Raw genomic sequence first — 22506 nt, 5'->3', positions numbered from 1 at the left:
ATCAAATTTTAGGAGAGGGAAATATCGTGTTTTTGAAATGAGTTTTTAGGAAGTGCACTTTTCACCTATCTAATAAGCTTCCGATAATTCTGCTATCAACAGGGTAGACATGGAGAAAAAGATAATAATGATATCATTTCTATATTTATAGTAGAAATTACATTTTTTTTTTGTATTGGATAAATATGGGCTAGACTTTTCAGGCAGTTGGACCTTTGCAAATGTTTCCTGTGTGTATGTTGTTGAAATCTTTCAACTTATTCAAAGGAAGTTTATGAATTTGGAAAAGTGAAAGCTGTCGATACCTGGACTTGGCAGCAACCACCTGTAGGATGTGGTAGTTATCAATTCCAGTTTTCAATGCGACAAAGAGTTATCAATTTCAGTTCTCAATGCAAATGCAAAGAAGTAATTGTGTTTTCTACTACAAGTAATTCCAGTATTCAAGTTACTGATTCTTGCCCCAAGGGGGTTGGCATAGTGGGGCGAGGCCTTGGCTGCTAGATGGGCAGTTAAGGTTGGATTCTCGTGGGTGTTGCTCCTCTATACAAGCCAATGCATAGCATAGGCCCTGAGGGCAGGGGTCTTAGTCTCGGAGTTTTATGAAGTTGACACAATGACTAGGTATGGCAGGCTGAGCCAGGGTAACCAGGTTTTTGTGCCAGGTGCGGTTTCTTCAGGTTATAAATCCAAAAAAAAAAAAAAAGTTACCGATTCTTCCTTTTTCACTATTTTGTTTGGAAGAATAGGAAGGAAATGGGCAATTCATTTAATTATAGTGAAATGTATAGATGAAAATAGTTAGATCTCTACAAGAGAAACAAAATCTTTAATTGGAAATAGAATTTGCAATCGTCTCCTCCATGTGAAGGAATCCACAAAAAGACAAATTAAAAAAAAAATCAATGAATGCGAATTTCATGCCCTTTTTATCTTTTAATTTCTCTGTGCCAAATAACCAAAAATGATTGAAAAAAAAAAATCAATCCTAGAAATCATTTGAACTCCCTTCGGATTATTTGCAATGTTTGCTTTCAAACAGATTAAGGGTGGTATTCGCCAATTGGAACAATTCTGCTTTTGAATACACATGTAAAGAAGAAAGGTTGTCTAACTACCTCCCTCACCCTTCAATTGTTGATTGATCCCAAACAGGGTAAGAGATATGAAACATTTTTTTTGAAAAGCAAGCTGGGGTAAGGCAGACCCCTACAAGTTATACAACGATGCCATTGGGATTTGAACTTGCAACGTCCCAATACAAGGTGAAGTGCACTAGCTGCTCCGAGTGAAGCCCACTCGAACTCAATAAAAGCTTTTGCCTACTTCCAATGAACCCGTACCTCTGCATTTAAGATGGTTTTTGTTTTTTTGGATGAGAGACCTTGGTCGAAAACTGGGTTACTTAATGGGCCCACCCCTGTAAGGTAAACTCCAGATAGGGTCACCAACACCCAAGCCTTTACCGAGTCCACCAGTTAAAAGCAGGTGCACACTCGGTCGTAGTTGAACCTAGGAAGAAGGGGTCAGCACTTTCTTCCCAAATGACTTGTTTTTTTAATCCCATTGGCTCAAACTCAAGACCTCTGAGTTCCCGTAACGTGACTTAAATTTCTAACTGTCTTAGTCGACGTGAACTTGAGTGATCTATCCATGATTATGAGATGAAGCTCAGTGGAAGTCCAAACCAACTAATGTTGAAAAATCAGTGGATGAGTTGTGGTAAATGTCACTTTAAGGTCGATGATCCTAAAACTCAACAATTGATTGGACATCTAAGGGTAAAGGCTAAAAGCAATCATTTTATTCTTATAAAACATGGCACTAATGGCAACGTCATTTTTATGTTGGACGTTGCAAGTTCTAATCCGTATGGTATAGTTGTATAACTGGTAGGGGTCTACCTAACCCCAACTCTCTGTCTAAAAAAACCATACCACTAGCTGTTCCTATTGGATTTTTAATAAATGCTTGAAAAATAGTAAAAAAAAAAGTTATAAAATTTGAATATTCATATCATATAGATAAGCATGGGATGTACTAGGGGTGGCAAAATCTGACCCGACCCACCAACCCGCTTCTTAGCCGGGTTAGAGTTTGGCTTAAACGGGTTCTTATCGTAAACGGGTTGACCCGCCTAACCCGTTTATTAAATGGGTCATGTTCGTGTTAGGGGTATGCCAACCCGCCAACCTGTTTGACCCGTTTAATAAATGGGTTAGGCAGGCAGGTCAACTCGTTTACATGAACCCATCAACACGCAACCCGTTTATATATATATTAACTTATCTAACCCTAACTCCTGCTTGACCAATAGTCCAAACCAAAGCAAATCGTAAACAAAAATGTCTATGTTATCGGGTCGACCCATTTAATAAACGGGTCGCTGTGTCATGTAATCGTGTTGTGTCAACCCGATCCATTTATTAAACGGGTTAACCATGTCATGTCAGGTTACCCGTTTAATAAATAGGGTGTGTTCGTGTTTGTCACACTCGACCCGTTTAATAAACAGGTCGTGTTCATGTTGAGGTATTCTGACCCGCCAATCAGCCGACCCGACCCGATTGCCACCCCTAGGGTGTACCTTATATGGCAAATTTTATCATTATTTTCCCACCTCCTTAGGTAGAGAAATTTTTTCATATGTACGACTGTGAATCATACATTATTATTAATTTTTTCTCCCAATTGGGAAGTACATGTTTTTCACATTTTCTCCATTTTATCCAATACTTTTTTTCTTGCACCTTGTCAACTAGATGCAAACAATAGACCCAAATCTGAATCTGGGTTGGATTTTTATTTGGATCAATTTTAGATCTGACTTAAAATACTAAGCCAAATCCGACCTTGAATCTGAAAGTAATTTGATCCGAATGCACCTTCGGATCTTGTTTGAAGGATCCAAATCCGAATATAACATGTTGGGCTGGAATCGGATATCCGATCATATTCGATCCATTTGCAGCCCTATTCTCAACAGACTGACAGAGAGGGCCGAAAAGAGATCAACATTACTTAAAAATGAAACTAACAAAGCGTTGAGTCCCACAAGCACAAATACAACAGCACTACATGAAAACACCATTTACACACTAACAGAGAGAGAGAGAGAGAGATGGGATCCTTCCCTCTCCTGAGAGTAGCGTTTGCAATTTCCCTCTCGCTCTCCCTCTCTCAATCCCTCTTCGTCATCCCCTCGTCTTTCCTCCCTCCCCACCACCCAAACCACCATCCTTCGTGGAGAAACCGAGGCCTCTTCCTCTCACTCGCAGCACCCAAGCGCCCCAACCCTGCGGCCGTCGCCGCCGACCTCATCTCCGTTCTGGGCAGCAAGGAGGAGGCCTCCAGAGTGGACGCAGGGGTCCGCAGAGAGCTCAGGTCGTGCCTCATATTCCTCGCACCAATTTCCGCAAAAACCCATCTTTCCGAATTCCCCCATCTCGATGGTTTCCCCTTCCGGTGGAGGAGGAGATGCGAGGAAGATGAACCATGGTGGCGGCGGGACCGTTACCGAATGAACGAGGCCATCGACGAGCTCGTCCGGTGGCCGCCGTCTCCGGTGATGGAGCTTGCCCGCCTTGCCGTTGATTCCGGCGGGGACCCAGCGGCGATTCAGGGGTGCCTGGACCCAACCATGCATCCGGTGAGTTTTTGATCTTCAACCCATTGGCAATCGTCAAAGTGTCTTCTTTCTTTTGTTGCGGATTCGATGTTTTGATTCATGCTTTCGTATTTTTAGATATGGATGATCAACATTCTCCAAAATTATGAGTTTTGATTTTCTCCCATCGATTTATTTCAAGAAATTTGATAGATTTTAGGCATTGAAGCAAATCCTATAGGATTTTTGGAAGCTCCATTTCATGTTTTTTTGCAATTTCTTTTTCCGTGAAAAGATTTGTTTATGTATTTACAAACCATGATATGTGAACTAAACCGGTAGAGAAATCCTTAATCGGATTTCTTAAGCAATTTCTCTTTACTTTCTTGTTAAATGTCAACAATATTTGCAAAGATACGATAGTTGGCTAGATAAATAAACATGCTCAAGAGGTCACTACCAAGGAATAATTTCTTAGCATGATATCCTAAAAATGCAAGATAAATCAATGGAAACTTAGAAGAAAAGGAGTCAATACACAAATTTTGATAAATGCAAACCAGCGGTTTGGCACTCTAAGAAAGTTCATAAGGATGCATTTGAAGATCCGTCTAGCTTTGATAAGTGGATACATTGATAATAAATAGACCTTATAAATCAAAAGATTGATTTGTAACTACGTTTCTTTAAAATGTTTTTTAAAGTTTAATCTTTTTAGATATGCCCACTTTCTATGTCACACGGACACTCCATTTTTTCCTTAGTACCGGTGTCGACACGCCAGTCCCCGTGTCTACACATGGACACTCCATTTTTACCCTCCGTACATACAAGTTTGTATTCAATTTATAATTGTATTTTTCAGTTTTAACTTTACATTTTCAGTATATAATATATAGTTTAGATATAACATATATATTTAGATTATATTCATTTTATTTTGAATTTATTTTCTATTTATGTGATATTATATATATAGTCGTGTCCCCTTACCCGCTTGTAACCCTCACCCGCACCCATGTGACATAGCCACTTGGTTATAGAAGATTAATTGGAAATTTCTGCATTCCTCCTAAATGAATAGTATCTCTAATGAAATTATTATTAGGATATCCATCATATCCTGTCGCCCTATGTACACCAACAGGGGATATTTGGAGTAGCAGAAAATCTGGACATTTTCAGGAGAAAACATACAGGTTGTCAAAATATCATTTTGCTTGTTATTACTACCATGATCATCATGCTATTATCATCATAGTCATAATCGCCACTACCGCTGCTGCTATTACTCATACCGCTATTATTAATCAATGCAATGGCTTTTCTAGTTTCAGTTTCATAGGACATGCCTATAATTTCACTGAAATTTTTCTGTAGTAACAGGTCCCAAATGTTGAAGAATGCAAGGAAGACAGATGCCAGCTCACGAGGACTACTTATGGAAGACGGTTTATAAACAAGGTTGTTTTGGATGAATAACCCCATTAGACGGATTCTTTTGTTCCACAATAATCACATCTTTTCCCTTGAGGATTCATCTACTCATATTTCAACTTGGGATTATAAACAGGAATTGAACCTGTATATTGCTTTCTTATTTGAGGTAATCATTGCTCGCAGTCCATCAATTGGCTTTAATGTATCATTGAGTAGATACGACTTGTTCCATGGACATCTTTTTCTTGCAACCAATTCTGGAAGACTTGGTATACTGTGAGTGTAACAAATTCTTTTCTTGTGCCTATTACATTCCATTTGGTATTTTGCATGAATTTTCTCTTGTTTCTGTAATTTCTTGATCCAGATGAGTGTACTGTTTGTTTGAGATATTTGCTTCTATCTTTGATGTTTCCAGCTCATTCAACCCCATTGCCCAAAAACTATTTAATTTTGGACATTACTTTTTTCTTTACATCATAGTGGTTATCGATGTAACCTTCATATTATAGAATATTGCAATAGTCACTTAATAGGATTTGTTCTACGTTATTGATTTTCGTTAATTTTGGTGAATGCTGTAGGTTCCATGCTAGGGAATATCCTGCATATGAGAAGAAAATGTTCCCTTATCATATGGGGTATTGCCAAAAAGGTGGCAATTTATACATGCCATGATTTTGTTTGGTCATCTATATCTACTTTCTTTATTTTTTTCATCTCCTTTCTTATCTCTTTTTCAGGATCCAATGTGAGATATGATGACTCAATGAACTTCCGAAACATTCTTTGGTTGGCACCACTGCCTGGTGAAAGCAAATCTTCTTCTCCATGGGTTGCCCCAGGTACTGCGTGACTTCAGATAATTGCATTGAAACCTGTTTGCATATGGAGAAACTATATGTTTCTCTTGGTATATTACTTTGTTCCTTGTCAATTATTTCAAAGGAGATCAGCAGAAAAAAAGGGAAAAAAAATCAAAGTAGGAAAATCTGTTTAAATGGCTATTAGTGTATGTTTAGAAAGTTTCAACATTAATACCAACTTAGCTGACGCTGCATTGCTGCCATTTCCTGATTGATCAGCAGAGCAGAAATTTTTTTCTGTTTGTTTTCTTTCTGTTTCTCGGGTTTCCAACATTAAATGATGGTGCTAATGGTATCCTGGCATTGACTAATCTGAGTCGGTTGTTCATTGGCATTGTTTGAAATGAAAAATTGCTCTTTGCAGTTCTAAATCTTACTGACTTTATTTTCTGCACATCTTATTGTATGTTTGAATATGACTGTAGCTCTACTCTGTGTATAGGAGTCCTGGTGGTCCTTGATGCTCGCCCTGGAGGCATTGTTTATAGAGAGCTTGTACCAGACTATGTTGATTATGTCAGGACCATCTATGAAGGTTAGGACGTTTATTTCTTTTGGCTGTTCTTCTGGCATTTGAACTTCTTAAATCACATTCCTGCATGAAGTAGACTAGGGATTGAGTGTTCGCCAAGCCATGTGAAAATATCCAGTCCATCGTGGTCTACTTAAAACAGTCTTAGATCAACTGAAGACTCGAGACCTGGTATGTGAGATGAGTGAATCATCCATATCTATGCTGCCTCATCCAAGTCATCTGAGTCTATGTTGCCTTGGGCAAATCCAAGGTTGCTAGACTAGGAAGCGAAAGCGGAAAATATAACAGAAATCCCTCACTCGATATGAGAAGCAGAAGCGAGAAGTAAGGTATCAATCTGAAAGTGAAACGGGTATAAAAAAGGAAAAACGTGGGAACTGAATAGGAATTGGACAAGAAACAAATAAAAACTAAACTAAAACTGAGTATTCTTATATTTCAGGATTTTTTAGTGTAAGAATTTATCTTTTTGTTAAAATCTAACAATGATGGTTGCCAATTTAAAGAAAGCACATAAGAAGTGCGAAAGCGTGAAAGGAAAAACATGAAAAAGAAGCTATGAAAAACATATAGGAAGTATGTAGGAAAGCATGAACAATGCTTGTTGGAGCATAGGAGAAGCGTGGGAGAATCGAGATTCCCATGAAGTTTTGGAAGCGAGTATCGTACTTCCCAAGCGAGTTTCTGGGAACCACGCTTCCCACCTACCTAAGAAGCTTCTGGTAACTCTGGGCAAATCTACGTGAGATGGTTTCTTGACCAACTCTCTATGACTCCGTAAGTCCTTATGAGTTGAGTAAAAATTTTCCTAGATACAGAACTTGGCTGACTAGCAACTTTGTTGTCAACACTGGATAAGTCTATACAAGGTCCAACTGAGACACCTGAGTCTTGATGATCAACTTCCGAGTCCTAAACCTCAGATATTAGCCCAGCTGAAGAGATAAAGAAACATGTTGACCAGTGTGTCTTCACTGGGTCTCGTAATTAAGACTGCACAAGTTGATGATAATACTCGGTGGAGATGGCTGTGCCAGTTCCCAACATCAGAAAGAAAATCACGAATTGTACTTATAACATGGTTGAACTCGCCATTTTTGCCAAGTTCCAAGTTGTGAGAACTCCTAGTCTTGGCATTGTATCTTAAGTACTTGAATGATTTAGACAATTGGAAGGACTGATCACTAATCTAAGATCCCTTTGTCCCACAGGTGACTTTGGGGATGTTGTGGTTGATGTCAACTACCTGAATGTGGAAAATGCAGTGGCAGAAGCCAAAATATTCATTTGCTGATAATGCTGGTGTTGCCACTTTGGTTACACCTCTCTCTCACACACACACATATTTTGGTAGAGTTATTGTTAAAATTATTATTTCTGTTCTGTAAATGGTAAGCTCTGTTCTTCCAAATTAAGTCCTAATTTCATCTTCACAAACCAAGGGAATAGTGCATATCTTGTTTTTCTCTATTACAATGACCGGTGGGTTAATGCTAGGGTTTTTTTCAAATTGATCCCCGCCTTATAACCGATTTGCAGAATAGTCCCTGCCTTATCAGGTTTTGCAAATTCGTCCTTCTGTCAACGGACATTAGTTTAATTGTTGTCAAACACTAACCATGGTTAACTGGTGACCAGAACATCTCTCTCTCTCTCTCTCTCTCTCTCTCTCTCTCTCTCTCTCTCTCTCTCTCTCTCTCTCACACACACACACACACACAGTTGATGGGTCACCCCTGGTAAACAACTCCCGGCGACTGTCCAACCCATGACAAATTGAGGGACAGGACCCCTGGAGAAATGGGTATATGGCTGACAGGTTTGTTCGGTTATTATGTTTCAGATTATCTTCTGCTATTTGTTGGTGTTGGAAGATTAAGGATGCTGTCTCATGGATTTGATAAAGCTACACATGTAGGGCTTTGTGGGCATGTGTTGACACATAGATGGTATTTATTCTTTTAGAGTCCAAAAAATCTAGGCCGCTTTCTACCTTCTGATAAAATTCTAATGGAGAAGCAGCTGCAGCAAAACTAAGTCGAATTTCTGCTTAGGGGAGGCAACAGCTTTGAATTGACCAAAAAAAAGAAGGGGATCTGGTTATTTGGTGTGATGTGTTCTCTTTTTGCTATAATCTCTCTAGATGGATGTTCCAATTGGTAACAAGGGGTTAAATGAAGGAGAGAAGAAAAACAAAGTATAAGGGTGTTGTTTTGAGTTTTGTTGGCTCATTTCCATGTTAGGACCATAGTGCGATATGGTCCTAACAAGGTAATTCGGATAAGGCTGGAACTAATTTGCAAATTGGTTATAAGTCGGGGACCAATTTTCAGAAAACCCTTAATGCTATATTGACACCTTTGAATTTCATGAATTGCTTAATTTGAGGAAAGAAGAAGAATGAATAGTTCTCCTCTCCATGTGTTCATGAAATTCAGAACTTCATGCTGTTGCACATAAGCATCTCTTTGGGTTGGATTTTGTTTATTTATTTCCATAGTGTTCGCACATGAATTTCATGCTTCGGTGATTCACAAGAAGCATATTGAAACAAACAGGATGGTCCAAGAACAAGCAAAACTTTTGTGGTAGCTCTGCCCTTCAACTTTTAATAATGTCCCAAGGTTGAGCCAGCTTGGCTAGGTGTCTGCGCCTGGAGCGGTTTCTCCAATTAAAAAAAAAAGAATTAATGTCTCAAGGTTGTTAAACGAGAAAATTTAGTTTAATTTTAATGCTTTGCAAAAAGCCTGATGGTTTTGGGCCTTGCTTGGCTCTTATTCATTGTTTATTCTAAATGAAAATAGAAAAATTTACAAAAACTTGCCTACTTTTGGCCTATTTACAAGCACCCGCTTGACTTTTGAGACATTACCAATACATGCTTGTTACCAAAGCAATTCTTAAAAATTAGGCGTGTATTTGTAATATTTTAAAAGTTAGGCATGTTTTTGTAAATTTTTCATGAAAATGTTTATGGAATTGTCTCTTTAATTGGTATTATTGTTGCTTCTGTGAAATGGTTTTTTGACCCAGTGCTTATTACAAAATAACTTCTTGGCCACTGTCTGTTGCCACATGGTAAGACAGGGAAAGTGTTCCCCTAAAAAAATCCTTTACTCTTTTAAGGTAAATTCCATTTGGGTGTCAACCTTTTGCCTCTAATTCCAAAAAATGGGCCTCATGTTTCTGAGTTGCTGATGCTGGCCTTTTGATTTCTTGGAAACTGCCAAACAAAGGCCTACGTTTGTTATTATCTATTAATTCATGTTAAATTATGTCAAATTATAATAATGACTTTCATAACCAAATGTTAAAAATATTTATCTTTTTCTTTCTTACGAAGAGGAATACTTTTTTAAATTCCAAAGGACAATAGCAAGAACAAAAAAAATCATATTTCTCCAGATGATGGATGCTAACCTGAGGTCCCTATTTGATAGTTTTTCTGAAACCGGTAACTCATCAGGAATTTCAGAAAAGTGAGGCCCATTTTTTAGAGGGGGGCGCAAAAAGGTTGGACCCCAAATGAAAAATTCCCTTTTTTTTCAACTCCAATGCATACCCTGATTCAACCAGCAGCATTATAAATGAGAATTTGCTTTCTGAGCTCCATGATTCTCCATCCTGTGACATATGATGCACAATGTACAAGAATGTGGACGGCCAGGATGCATTCTCTCACGCTTGCAGTGTTGTAGGTGTTGTATCTCAGTGTTTTCCAACACAATCATCCTAGGCTCTATATCACACAGACACTTCATTTTGGCCTGCGTATCATTTTTTCTTTGTATACTAGTCATATTGAAAACTTCATAAAATGGGCGTATTCTAGTGTCCATGTGACATAACTCAGGCTTCAAGTTTGTGCATCCCATGATATTAACCAAAGAAGACACACAACCCCCTATCAAGTCCAACTGCATTATAGGATGCTTTCTGAATATTCAGCAATCCATGAACTTTACACCTTTAGGGTGCGTTTGATGACCTTGGACCTAAGATCCGAGGATTACTAGTTAGAAACGCTGTCCTGGCAGCATTGTCTCTGTCTGCCATACTTACAATCACTGTCCTGGCAGCGTAAAACTCTGTGTGCTTACCCCCTTGGCCTCAGGGAGTCACCACGCTTGAAAACTATGTGAAATCCATGGTTTTGGGGGGGAAAGGGGTGTGGGAGTTTGGCCTAAAACGAGGTTTTGAGATCCTCAATTTGCATGGAGGTGGGATCAAAGCGTGAGCTCCAGACCTCGATCCACGAAACCTTGGTTCTCTTCTTAGAGATCCAAGGTAATCAAGTCTCTGTCCTGGCAGCGTAAAACTCCGTGGGCTTCCCCTTGCCATAAGGAGTCGCCATGCTTTGGCTTGTGCAAGGGGTGACGCCCATGGGATTTGAACCTAGACCACTTGCCTAGCAGCCTAGGTCCCATCCCACTACGCCAAACCCCTTTGGGGCATTTCACATTACTCTTTGCAAACAGTATTCCTGTAAAAACTGTACGAGGAAAACAGGAATTCCCGTCCTCAAATTTTCCATCTCCTAATGGCTCTAAAAGAATCATAAGGTGTGCAAGCTCCCAATCACGCGCCACATTTAATGAAGAACCACGGTCCACGGATTTTGCCTCTATACACAAGGAAAACAGTGAAAGTACAATATTCAACCGGAGAACATCCAGTGAAGCAATGAATCAAGATCAAGAGCTCTCAAACTTCAAATAAATACAACAAGGTAACAATGTTGGGATGGGTTTGGTGAAAGGAAGGGGAGAGGTTTGTGGGGAAGAAAATAATGAAAGGCAACTGATTTAACCAACCAAAAAAAGAGAACGTAAAACAGTGAACATGCACCTTGTTTACTGTCATGGATCACCAGTTAACTATGCTTATTTTCCAATGCTGAGCTCCTTTGTGAGGTCTTTAGTCAGGTTAAATTGCAAGGTGTTGTGCCATGGAAACAAGGTGCGTGTCACTGGCAATTTCCTTCGGAGATCCTGGAAACAACAACTTGAAGTCAGCATCTGCATAAGAGCTCTCTCTCTCTCTCTCTCTCTCTCTCTCTCTGCATTAGAAAATTTGCAAATTACTAGTATTTGGTACTTTAAATTTCAAGAAATTATCACATCCCTAAAACAGAATAATCAAGGCCTATGAAGAGATTGTTCCATTCCGTGAGCAAGGAGCACTGATCAGCATGGAACACTAGATGGGTGCGGGTTGTGCTTCAATGGGAAAGGTCCTTCATCAGCGAATCAGTCGGGTTCTTCAGTGTATTGTCCACATTGTATGCCAACCAAACTCCCCCACAAAAACTTACATATTTTTCTGGCATGTGAATATACAACATAATCTATTCTTCTTTGGGCGATACTAGGATTCCTAGGAAGGGAGTTTAAGTAGCTACTGCTTTGGTAGTTTCACATGGAAAAGACTTTTATGACAGTTTTCACAGGTTCAAAGCTATTCTGGTTAAAATCCAAGACTGCTATTATCATTTTTATAAACTTGGACAGGTACCAAGCATGTACGTATTAACCAGTTGCATCAGAAATATACCTTAAATGTGCTGTCCGGCAGATTTGAGTATGAACCCTGCAAAATAATTCAACATTAGAATACAGCAATGTTTTACTATTATGCACACTGTGGACCATGGTTAACACTAACAGTAACTACCTCAAGAGATGCCAAGTATTCAGATTCATGGTGCCGAACCATACTTATCAATTGTAACGCACATTCATCAGGAGACTGGAAAATAAATAGCATTAGCAAGTAAACTGAAGAACAGCATAGGGAGGTTTCCTGTGGAAACAATGAAGAGAGAGAGAGAGACCCAATATGTAAGACAATGAATGGTTAGTATTTGAAGCAACCTGCATCATCATTGAGTCCTTGCATTCATGATTAGAATCCATCTGCACATTTCCTTCTTCAAAATAGTGAGACGCAACCTGAGAATTTACAAAATAAAACAAATGCTTGGCAGAAATTCCATATTGATTGGGAATGCATCGGCATCAAGATTCAAGTAATGTAATGGAATTATATCTATTAAGAAAGCAACACTTTGGATGCAAAAAGCACAAACATACAAAATAATTAGGAAAAGGTCAGAGTGGAATCGGAAAGCAATTGAAAGAAAAAATGAAGAGTAAAAACTTCAAAATGTTTTAGTAGAAAATTGAATAATATAGGAAATCACTTTTTAATGCCACAGATGATTGTAACAGAAAAGAACTTATGGATTTTAATGCAAATGAAAGATTAATCAGAGTATATACGACACAACATCCAAGAAACAAGATTTTGACACACCGAAAAAGTTTTCATTTTTTCTAGAGCAAAAAGATACTTGTAGAAACATGTAAGAACAAAGTACACTTCAGAGAGAGGGCACTTAATTGATAGCACTTCAGCTATGAAGTTTCCCTCTGATGCAATTACATGAAGTTTAAAAACAAGAACAGTAAGTCAGCACAAAAGGATAAGGTTTATGTTGAAACTGCTTGGGATAATTCCTGCATAAAATAACAAAACAATGCTTACACGAAATAAAATCTCTCTTCAGACAGTGAGAAAAGTCCAAATTGTTTTAAGAACGAGTTCAAAAGGTTTCAAGATTTCTATCGACAAGATTAAGGCTTATGAGTATTGCCAACTTGCAATCTCATGTGAGGTCATGGCATGCAAGAGTACTAAAGAACCTGTCAAAAATGACTAACATAAGACTTGCATTATTCAAATTATCCAAAGATAGCATGTGCAAGTAAAAGAATAAACAAAAGGTGTCCAATTACCATCCAAATACACTATAAGACAAGCAAAGAATAGCCAACACAAAAACAAATTCAAGTAACTCAAATGTCAATTACTAGGAGATGGGAACAAAATTACTCCAAACAGTATCTGAAGGAGTTTCTATCTTTTTAACTTTTCCATTTTTTCATCATGCACAAGGCAATCAACATAAAAGCAAACCTCAATCCTGCCTGATAATTCCACTACTTGCTGCTCATCCCTGAACTTGATATTCCATATCGAGCGCCAACTTCCATTGCTAGAAAGATCAATACAAAAAATAGTTAAGAGTGCTTCAATCTAGAGTAAAATAGTGTAGTATTTCGCTAAACAAATAAGTATTTTATCGTCATTATATCAACTTAAATATGGCAGGGAAATCCCTCGAACACATATTATGTAGGTATGCCAACATTAACAAAAACAGAACACTGGAAGCTTGCATTCATTTAGATCAATCACAACAAGTACAGATGATACTGCATGCAGAAAAAATAGAAATAAATTCGGAAGCTACATACGGAACAATAACTCCATATTCACAAATTACATTTTCCACCGCTCTGTAACAGAACTACAGCAGATGTGTGCCAAAATCTTGTCTAAGATATAATATCCACAAGGAAACTTTCTGTATATAAAATAGCATTAAAAAAATTCTACATTTTCCATAATAGGCCAAACACATCCATAAAACAAGATGAAATGAAGTTGCACATAGTAAGTTATACTTCTCTAGAAGTATGCAGGACATGACAAATGGATGTCTGCTTGATGAAATTTCAAATGCATTCCTTAAGATGAACAAAGCAAAATTTCCAGAGACTTGTATCCTCCAAACTGCACACACCAGAAGTTTTGTGGACTGAATCTTGCAGCAGATATAACAGCTGCAAGTTCAAAGTCAGAACCCTCCCCTTCAACATCTTTCCCACTGATGCAATAAACTGAACAGCTTCCTTTTGGATACGCGTCGCTAACATATTTGACAAGTTCAGCATCAAGCGAACTTCTGTAAGAAGTAAGAATCATAGAAGTAGTTTAAAACTTTAAATAAAACAAATGCAGGCGTCCAAATTTGTAAGATCAACTAAAGCATAGTTTATGTCCAATATAAATAGTTGTAACGATAAAACCTTAACAATGTAGCAAAGATAAAACATGAATAGCACATAAACTGTGGAACCATTCCCAAGTTCATGTTGAGATCAAGCAATTTGCCAATGAAAAGTAGAACTAGTGTCTTTGTAAATAAAGTAAGTAACGTGAAGATTTGGGAATGTATTAAAGGCCATACAACATGGTATTTATGTGAAACTAAGAATGTATAGCCCATGCTTCTCCCAAAGAAAAATATTCTTGCTTGCATTAGAGAAACAAAAGAAGAAGATGAATTCATATTACATTCAATAGAGACCAGATACAAGTACAGGCACACATAATGATGATTATATCTTTAACAAATAAAGACCGGAGGCATAGTGCAATAAGCATAAATTGATTGAGCAGCAGCAAATGTTTAAGTATATACGTTTTAAAAAGCAAATAATTCGCTATCTATGACTTTAAAAAGAAAAAAATAGCTATAAGTTAAAGTGAATGAACACGTCCTTAAATGACAACGCAAACATCCAACTTCATAAATTTTACTGTACCATCCTTTTATACCCATGACATAGTAGAACCAGGTACAGCTTAGACCACCTAAAACAAACAACAAAGACACATTGTCCCATGATTACAAGTCCATTATCTGTCATTTTTGCCTTCTTTGAGTATAAACTATGGCAGAAAGAAGCTTCCTTTCAAACGTGAAAGAACAGTACCCTGGTAAGTTGTTCCCCTGAAGCTTACCCTTCTTGATCTTGAACTGCTGTGTTCCCAAAAGTATGAGGTTTAGCCACTATGAAAGCTTTTCCTTATCAAAGTTTCATGTTGCACCACTTCTCCAATTGTAATAAAAACAAGTTATGTGTTATTCTTTTATTTTTCCATGTAAAGAATGGTTTTATTACATTAGCCAAAGTGCCAACATGATTTATATGGCAAAACATTTGCAGAAGTATGCATATTTTAACTGTATACAGAAGGAAGATGAAGTTTATTATCAAAAAAATATTGCACCTTAAATACAGGGATTCTGTCCTCGGCTCTGAGAAAAAAACTAAAGAAAAGTTTGCAATTATGCACAACTTAATGACATACAGAAGGATGATGGAGAAGCTAATTCTAAAAAAGAAAAAGGAAACTCAACTTCAATTCAGGGGACTCTGTTCTCAGCAACAAAATCTATGAAAAGTTTTTTTTTTATGTAAACATGGAGAAATTAAGAACGCATCATCTTACCGAAAGTCTTCAACATATGCTGATGGAAGCTCGTCATCATCAGCAGGCCTCACCTTTGTACATACCTGAAGACATATGAAACAGAAAACATGCACATGAAAGAGCGCAGAGAAGCGATGGAAATATGTGTTCTTTAACAGTTATCTTTAGGCTTTATCACAAGAAATAGCAAGGCTCATTCATGACCATAGATAAAATATAAAATTGAAGATAACAAAAAACCAAAGAATTAAAAAGAGAATAAACAAACTTCCTTTGTCAAAAGCAATATAAAAAATGTTGTATATGCAACACTGATTCCTAATCTACTTCAGCAAGAACAGACAAATCATAATGGAAAATTTGAAATTTTATGCTAACCTCCAATAAGCTAACAAGAACAGAAAATGTATCTACTGTCAAATGCACTATACTCCTACAAAACAAATTTTTCAAAATCATATGAATAAAAAAAGCAGAAAATTGACAAGAATAACCATGATATATCACTATCCAATCACTTTGTTTCTAGGTTAGGTTGACATGAAAATGATTGTGAAACTGTTAGATCATAGGATTCTTTGAAACAGTAGAAGAACCTCAAGATTAACAATTATTGGAAATTTCCTAATAAGTATAGAAATAGAGAAATTAATTTTCATAATATCGATATTAGAAAGGAGGAGAGCGTAAAAGAGGGAGTCATGGAAGGGAAAAAGAAACTATAGATGTTGGTACACCGACATGCACCGAAATGGCATTCTACAGTTGATCAATACAGCCAGTGAATAGTGCCTATCATTTTAAAAGCCATAATGACCTCTTTGCTGAAGAGATATGTGGCAGCTCCCTGGTAGAAATGTTTAAAGAGGATAACTGAGAGCGGTCACATGGTCACTGACATCGCTACTTTATGTATCCCAGGTTTCAATAATTAAGGAGGGTCTGAGAGAAATCAAGCACTGCCATTACTGACTTGCATCAATGAGGCCTCAAAAAACTGGTCTTAGAAGTTTTGAAGTTTCTTAAATATGCCAATCATAGGGCTGATATTGAAATATTTAAAAATGGCGTAGGCATGCAAGATGCTGCTTCACAAGCACATTGATGAAATAACTCTAAGAACAAACAGGTTCAGATGAACAAGCAAGCACATTGAGTGGCAAGTGGCAACCAAAATCCCATGACTGAACGCCATTACTTTGATGAGACCACACCATTTTTCCCTATGGCATCCACATTCTGTATGAATGTTATGGGATTTAGATGCCATTCATCATGAGATGGTATTACAACAGGGGCAACCCTGACCGTGTCCAGTCTCTTCTTCTTACAAGCAACTAGATTTTCCATGATAAGAATTAACCATAACCAAGAACTCTTTCAGAATTATGTCTCTGCTGATGAAACAATCAGTACTGACCTTGACATTGGACTAAAATAATCATCACAGCGTCATGGATTTGTCCAATGGAGGTTTCAGAAAATTAAAACCTTTTAGAGCATTTTCTATGTCCAAGTTTCTTTTGGTTTTACATGGTTCCCTTTTTTCATTGTTCGGATTGCTTTTAAGGCCTTTGTGGTCCAATTTTTTCAACCATACCTACTTATATTATTCAATTTCACCAAAATCGTCTATCTTTTCTTACATAAGTTATGGTTTACTTATCTCCCAACTCCACTCTTTTGGTTTAACTGTCTTTTTTACACATTGCTCTCCCCTGTTTTTCCTTACATTTATGCATCTCTTCTTATCTTTATGCATTACTATTTATAGGTATCTGGTGGGTAGAAGGGATTCCCTTGCAGTCCTGATTGCAGGCCACAGTCTGTTGAAGACACTACCATCACAGACGCAGTCTAGATACATGTAGAAGATGCATCTCACAATTATACTGTGGTCAAACATTAAAAGCATGAACAGGGCCTCATACTACCATGCACCCTGAATCTGAAAGGATAAAGGCTCCAACGAGAAACTGATACCATTCCCAGTTACATAATCCATGTTTTGAATGTTGTTGTGAATACGTGGCTGAGGTTAAAGCAAAAATTTCCAACATCTCAAACTAAAGGCCTAGAATTTCAGACCGCATCACTGTAATGGCCTCTGTGCAACTAATGCACCACTAAGTACCACAAAACGAACAGATAAATAAAGGCAAAGTAGTTCTATAGTTGCACATGGAATCACTGAAATCCTGAATTGAGAATAAAGCCTTTACAGCACAAAAATATTTGAGAACTGTACTTGTTTCACATGATCTACAGTCACCACTTGAGCTGTTCTGGGATCAAGATAGTGATGCTCATCGAGTTCCCCAAATTTCGTAATGAGGACCTGAAATACAATTGAAGATGCAAACATATCAGTGGAGTAGTGGTTCTTCATATTTTTGTTAGGTTGTTCTTATGATAACAATCAGTTATAAAATCTGCATGTACATTTAGGATTTCATAAAGAGTAAGGCTTCATAAGTTCCAGGACACATTATTCTTTTGACAGCATAAATCCAGCATACGCATCCAAGACCAGATGAAACTGAACTGATATTTTATGATGCAAATGACAGAAACAATTCTCTGGATAAAAACATAGTGCACATACTAAAAAACATAGAGCTCGCTTCGGAAGCAGGAAACTTTTTGCCTCCCCTAAAGGAGAGAAAGCATTGCGAAACCCGTTTCTAAATATGAAAAACTAGGTTCCCTTCAGTGGGAAGCTTGCTTACTCCTCATTTCCCAAGTTGATTCCCTTAAAAATAATATTTTTTTATAACAAGCTTGCGTGTTGGTTTATATCGTTTATACTTGTGTTCATGTCATTTCTTAATTTGCTTTCACCTGCGCTTTATATTGTTTTCTATGCGTTTCCTTTTTATTTTTCGTGTGCTTGTATAACCGCTTCACAACCATATCTCGCTTCTCGATTCATACTACTTTTTAACACTCGTTTCCCCGCTTCCCATTTTGCTTCCTGGTAACTATGCTAAAAGCACATCATAACTGAGGATATTCAGTCATTTTCTAGATTCTGCTTACTGCATAGCATACCATTGGAAGAAACTATAAGTACATTGAATAATCTTCCAAGACATAAAAAGATCAGATTATTAGAGAAAGATACAACATTGGCTCACGGTTGGATCGACTATCTACCGAACAAATAACCAAATTGCATGAATGAATGGGATACAAAACCAGACGCAATCCTCAAGAAACAGTGATTCACCTCACCGCTTCTGTTGGGGATCTCGAGCGAGATCATATGGGTCTTGTTGTACAAAGGAAACGCCTCCGAAACCGCCGTCTGGTAAGCGCTTTCGTCCATGAGCACCGATCGAACGTCTGGAAAAACGAATACCCGATTCGGAATTGGTGGTTATAACAAAGATGGTGGCGATAAAATTGGACTAAAAAGAATAATAAAAATAAACAGAAAGGAGAGGAAGATTGAGACAAAAGGAAGGGAGCTGATGCAAAGGTACCTTTTGCAACGTATTGAATCTCTCCGGGCGGTGAGTTTAGGAGGAACCATTTGGCGAGCTCCGTCTTCTCATTCTCGTCGAGCTCTTCCCCCTCTTCCCCTTCTTCCAAATGCGCATCCGCCATCTCTCTCTCTCTCTCTCTAGTTGATTGCTAGAGACAAAAACTTTTGGGCATTTTTTTCTACCGTGATAAATACATCCTGAATTTTTTATCAGTGGCCAAACAATCTTGTGTTTTGTTGCTGCTGGAAAAATATGGATGAACTTTTATCATGTGTTTGTTATGAAAATTAGGGTGGAGATAGGGGTGTCAACGGGTCGGCTTTACCCGGATCCGAACAGAACCAAACCCTATAGTATCCGGGTATGGTGATAAATAATATGACCCGATTAAGACTCGGGTCCAGACCAGAAGGTCTGGTTAATACATGAACCCGGGTATAGTTTGTGAAGTTTTACACCAGACCCGAACCCGACCTGAATTCCGTATAAGGCCCACAAACTTTTGTTCACTGAAAATATTTTTGTTTTTTTTTATGAAAGGCAAGTTGGGGTTAGGCAGACCTCTACCATATATCTCTTAAGCGGAATTTGGCAGAGGGATTTGAACCTGGGCCTTCAGCTTGGCACAGAACCCCGTTTACCACATGGGATACCACCTCGGTGGTTGGAAACGTTTTTTTATCTTTACAATCAAACGCCCTCCCTAACTTGATCTCTTTTCTTGATGACTTTGCCAACTCTGAGGACAAGATGGAAAACATAAATCTATGGGCCAACCGGCTCACCCATGGACCGGTGGACCGGGCTTAGGCTACCCGTTGGCTACCAAGTCAAAACCCAGTCTGTTATATAAATGGGTTAGGACCGAGTCAGCTTGCTGGTTACGAGCTTAAGTTACCTAAATAATTGTTTTAATAATGTTAAAATTAAAAGTAATAGTTGAATAGCCTCAAGGGATTTGGTGCAATGGAAGGGAGCCTTGGCCACTAGATAGGTGGTTTGGGTTTGGGTTTGGGTTTGGGTTTGGGTTTGGGTTTTTTCTCCAAGCCATCTAACACTTTCCATATGAAAAGGGACAAGGACATTATGTTTCTGCTGGTGCCGAAGCAAGGCAACTCTATTGGGGGCAAGAGGTGAGTCATGGGTATACACTAGGGTTGCAAATAGATAGGATCTTGAATCTCAAAATGCATTAGAAAGTCCGATGAGTTCGGATATTGGACAGCCAAATTTTGCAAAATTGGCTTCTTGGACCGGACCTGTTTTACAACCCTAGTTTATACTGCAGGCATAGACAACGTGATTATGCAGGGATGGTAGTGGACCGGGGCGAGGGTAGGGTATAAGATCTCCACCCCTGCCCTGTCTCAAAATTCTGCCCTCCATCCCTGCCTCCATTTCTGCAAAGGTTTTAATTTTGACCTCCATCCTAGTTTCATATCCTTCATTCCTGGTCCAAATAGGGTAAGGCAGAGGGGACCGCCATCCCTAAAGAGTATTTTAGTATTTTACTAACGAGGATCGCGGGCGGGGCAGGAGAAAGAGTGAGTCCATCCCCGCATCAATCTCCATTTTATGTCCTCCATCCTCGGTCCAAACGGGACAAGGCAGGGCGGGGCCGTTCCCGTGGGTCCACTGCCATCCTTATGACTATGTCTCTGGTTCTGGTTAGGGGGGTGGTTTTCCCGTTCTTCATAGAAAACAAATAATAGTTTGCATTAATTGTATTGGAACGATGCTGAGTGTCCATTGCGCAGCACTTTGGATGCTCAACGTCATTTCTATGCCAAAATACCTTTAGCAGTGTGACCTTTGTCACTGCTAAAGATATCAGCAGGACTTTTAGCAGCAACAAAAGTCGCCGTTAAAGATTTTTTGGTGAAAAAAACATGTTGAATGTCCATCACGTCACGCGATGAACGCTCAGCGTCATCTCGCTTTTTGTTGTGCTTGTAATGGTTGCGCAGCTACCACCTACTCCTACTTTAATCACTGAAATATGATAACTAGAAATATCTACATTTACAATGTTTTTTTTGCAAATCCAACCATGTGGATGTGCTTGACATAGTGAATTTGCTTGGAATCAACCATTGGATGGTTTATTTTTTGATGAAAATATGTGATTTTGAATGCATGAATATCTATGAAGGTTACGAGACATTGATCTTAAAGCCTTAAAAAATATAGTTTATAATATCAAAATCAGAGCGGGCGGGTCCTTATAAAACCAAACATGTATATCACATTTGCATGGTTAGATTCAAGAGAAAAGAAAAAAAAATCCATGAAAATGGCTATTCACACATTAGTTATTATATTCTAGTGCTGAAAACATGAGAACTAATGTGTGAACAGAGATTTTCATGGATTTTGTTTTTTTGTTTTTTCTTGAATCTAACTGTACGGATGTAATCTGTAAGCTTGGTTTTATAACAACCTGACAAGATTTTTTTGAGGCTTTAAAATCATTGGCTAACAATCTTCATGAATATTCAAGCATTCAAAAATCACATTTTCATCAACAATATACTATCCAATGATTGTTTCCTAGCAAATTCACCATGCTAAGCACATCCACATAGTTGGATTTGCCAAAAAAGTACTGAAAATGCCCATATTTCTAATTCTCATATTCTAACAATTACCCGTTCTTAAAACCAACATTTTTAGAACAAAACAAAAGAGGCATCAGAAAAAAGAAAACACCCCGTTCTTAGTATATATATATATCAAAATCTAGAGATGAAAATAAAATTACACGACACGGTTTGGATAAGATACAAAATTGGTTTATTTACAAATCTAATTCAGTTTCAATTCAGTTTGGGTACAAAATGCATAAAACCATTACCATTTCTAAGTCGGGCCTAGATTTTAGACTATGCCCAAATCCACAAATCCATAAAGATCGGGTTTGGTAGGACTCCTTGAGACATTGGTTCGGGTTGTGTAATACCCGGCCTAGTTACACTTGCACCCATCCTCTGACTCAACCGCGCAAGAGTCAAAGACTGCAAGACCATCCACACCCATATTGAATCCAAATCGAACTTATCGGACCCATTTTATTAAACTGAACCCGATCCAATTTCAGCCCTACAAACAGTCCGACAGAGAGCACGCTGTGAGTCAAGTCTTCTTTCACCGAGCAAGCAATGGCGGGAGAGGATGAAGAGATGGAGGTCCAGGACGGGACTCCCCTCAGGAAACTTGGAATCCGGAACACCATCCAGACCAATTTCGGAGATGACTACGTCTTCCAGATCGCTTCAAGGTATTCCGATTCTGTTTTCCTCTTGTTGGGATTCTTCTCTTTTTTACCTCCAGTGTTGTTCTAGAAATTATTTAGGCGGTCATGTTTACTTGGCTATATTGTATCGGTTTTTGCATTACCCTATCGGAATTCTTACGTGGGTAGTCTCCAGAAACGTTTTTCTAGGC

The 22506-nt window shown here is 38.3% G+C and overlaps 3 protein-coding genes across 4 annotated transcripts in view; 2 read left to right on the top strand and 1 right to left on the bottom strand.

The window, feature by feature from the left end:
• Positions 1-3094: 3094 nt before the first annotated feature.
• On the top strand, positions 3095-7837 carry LOC149820607 (T-box protein). The gene is made up of 7 exons (XM_089982630.1): positions 3095-3649; positions 4994-5071; positions 5181-5323; positions 5632-5702; positions 5791-5892; positions 6356-6448; positions 7660-7837. Exons 1-7 carry the CDS (start codon positions 3122-3124, stop codon positions 7740-7742), a joined length of 1098 nt encoding a protein of 365 aa, XP_089838756.1. The 5' UTR covers positions 3095-3121; the 3' UTR covers positions 7743-7837.
• Positions 7838-11104: 3267 nt separating this feature from the next.
• LOC149820606 (F-actin-capping protein subunit alpha-like) lies at positions 11105-19245 on the bottom strand. Its single transcript, XM_089982416.1, has 10 exons — positions 19060-19245; positions 18804-18919; positions 17823-17912; positions 15593-15657; positions 14097-14258; positions 13427-13505; positions 12322-12399; positions 12122-12196; positions 12002-12037; positions 11105-11439 (listed from the first exon to the last, which is right to left on the bottom strand). The coding sequence occupies exons 1-10, from the start codon at positions 19181-19183 to the stop codon at positions 11332-11334; spliced, it is 933 nt and encodes a 310-aa protein (XP_089838542.1). The 5' UTR covers positions 19184-19245; the 3' UTR covers positions 11105-11331.
• A 2957-nt stretch (positions 19246-22202) lies between these two features.
• Positions 22203-22506, top strand: part of LOC149820605 (WD repeat-containing protein GTS1-like) — a 32813-nt gene continuing 32509 nt past the window's right edge. The window contains exon 1 of one of the 2 annotated variants that reach the window (XM_089983701.1): positions 22203-22339. In XM_089983701.1, the coding sequence (XP_089839827.1) occupies positions 22221-22339 (119 nt within the window). In that variant the 5' untranslated portion in view covers positions 22203-22220. The remainder of the gene's footprint in view (positions 22340-22506) is intronic. The other variant, XM_089983702.1, reaches the window with a different exon arrangement.

Source organism: Nuphar pumila, chromosome 12, assembly GCF_984573655.1.
Source record: "Nuphar pumila chromosome 12, dmNupPumi1.hap1.1, whole genome shotgun sequence".
Taxonomy (NCBI): Eukaryota; Viridiplantae; Streptophyta; class Magnoliopsida; order Nymphaeales; family Nymphaeaceae; genus Nuphar; species Nuphar pumila.
The sequence above is the reverse complement of the archived record's forward strand: the minus strand, read 5'-3'. Positions and strand labels throughout refer to the sequence as shown.

What these genes read in the sequence shown, in the direction of transcription:
- LOC149820606 (XM_089982416.1), bottom strand. Translation starts at nt 19,183, where the DNA reads ATGGCGGATGCGCATTTGGAAGAAGGGGAAGAGGGGGAAGAGCTCGAC. An exon ending in TCCCCAACAGAAGCGGTGAG is followed by an intron (nt 17,913 to 18,803) that starts GTGAATCACTGT and finishes ATTGTATTTCAG; the next exon opens with GTCCTCATTACGAAATTTGG. An exon ending in AGGACTCAATGATGATGCAG is followed by an intron (nt 12,197 to 12,321) that starts GTTGCTTCAAAT and finishes TTTATTTTCCAG; the next exon opens with TCTCCTGATGAATGTGCGTT.
- LOC149820607 (XM_089982630.1), top strand. Translation starts at nt 3,122, where the DNA reads ATGGGATCCTTCCCTCTCCTGAGAGTAGCGTTTGCAATTTCCCTCTCG. An exon ending in GAAGACGGTTTATAAACAAG is followed by an intron (nt 5,072 to 5,180) that starts GTTGTTTTGGAT and finishes GATTATAAACAG; the next exon opens with GAATTGAACCTGTATATTGC. An exon ending in TTCTCCATGGGTTGCCCCAG is followed by an intron (nt 5,893 to 6,355) that starts GTACTGCGTGAC and finishes CTCTGTGTATAG; the next exon opens with GAGTCCTGGTGGTCCTTGAT.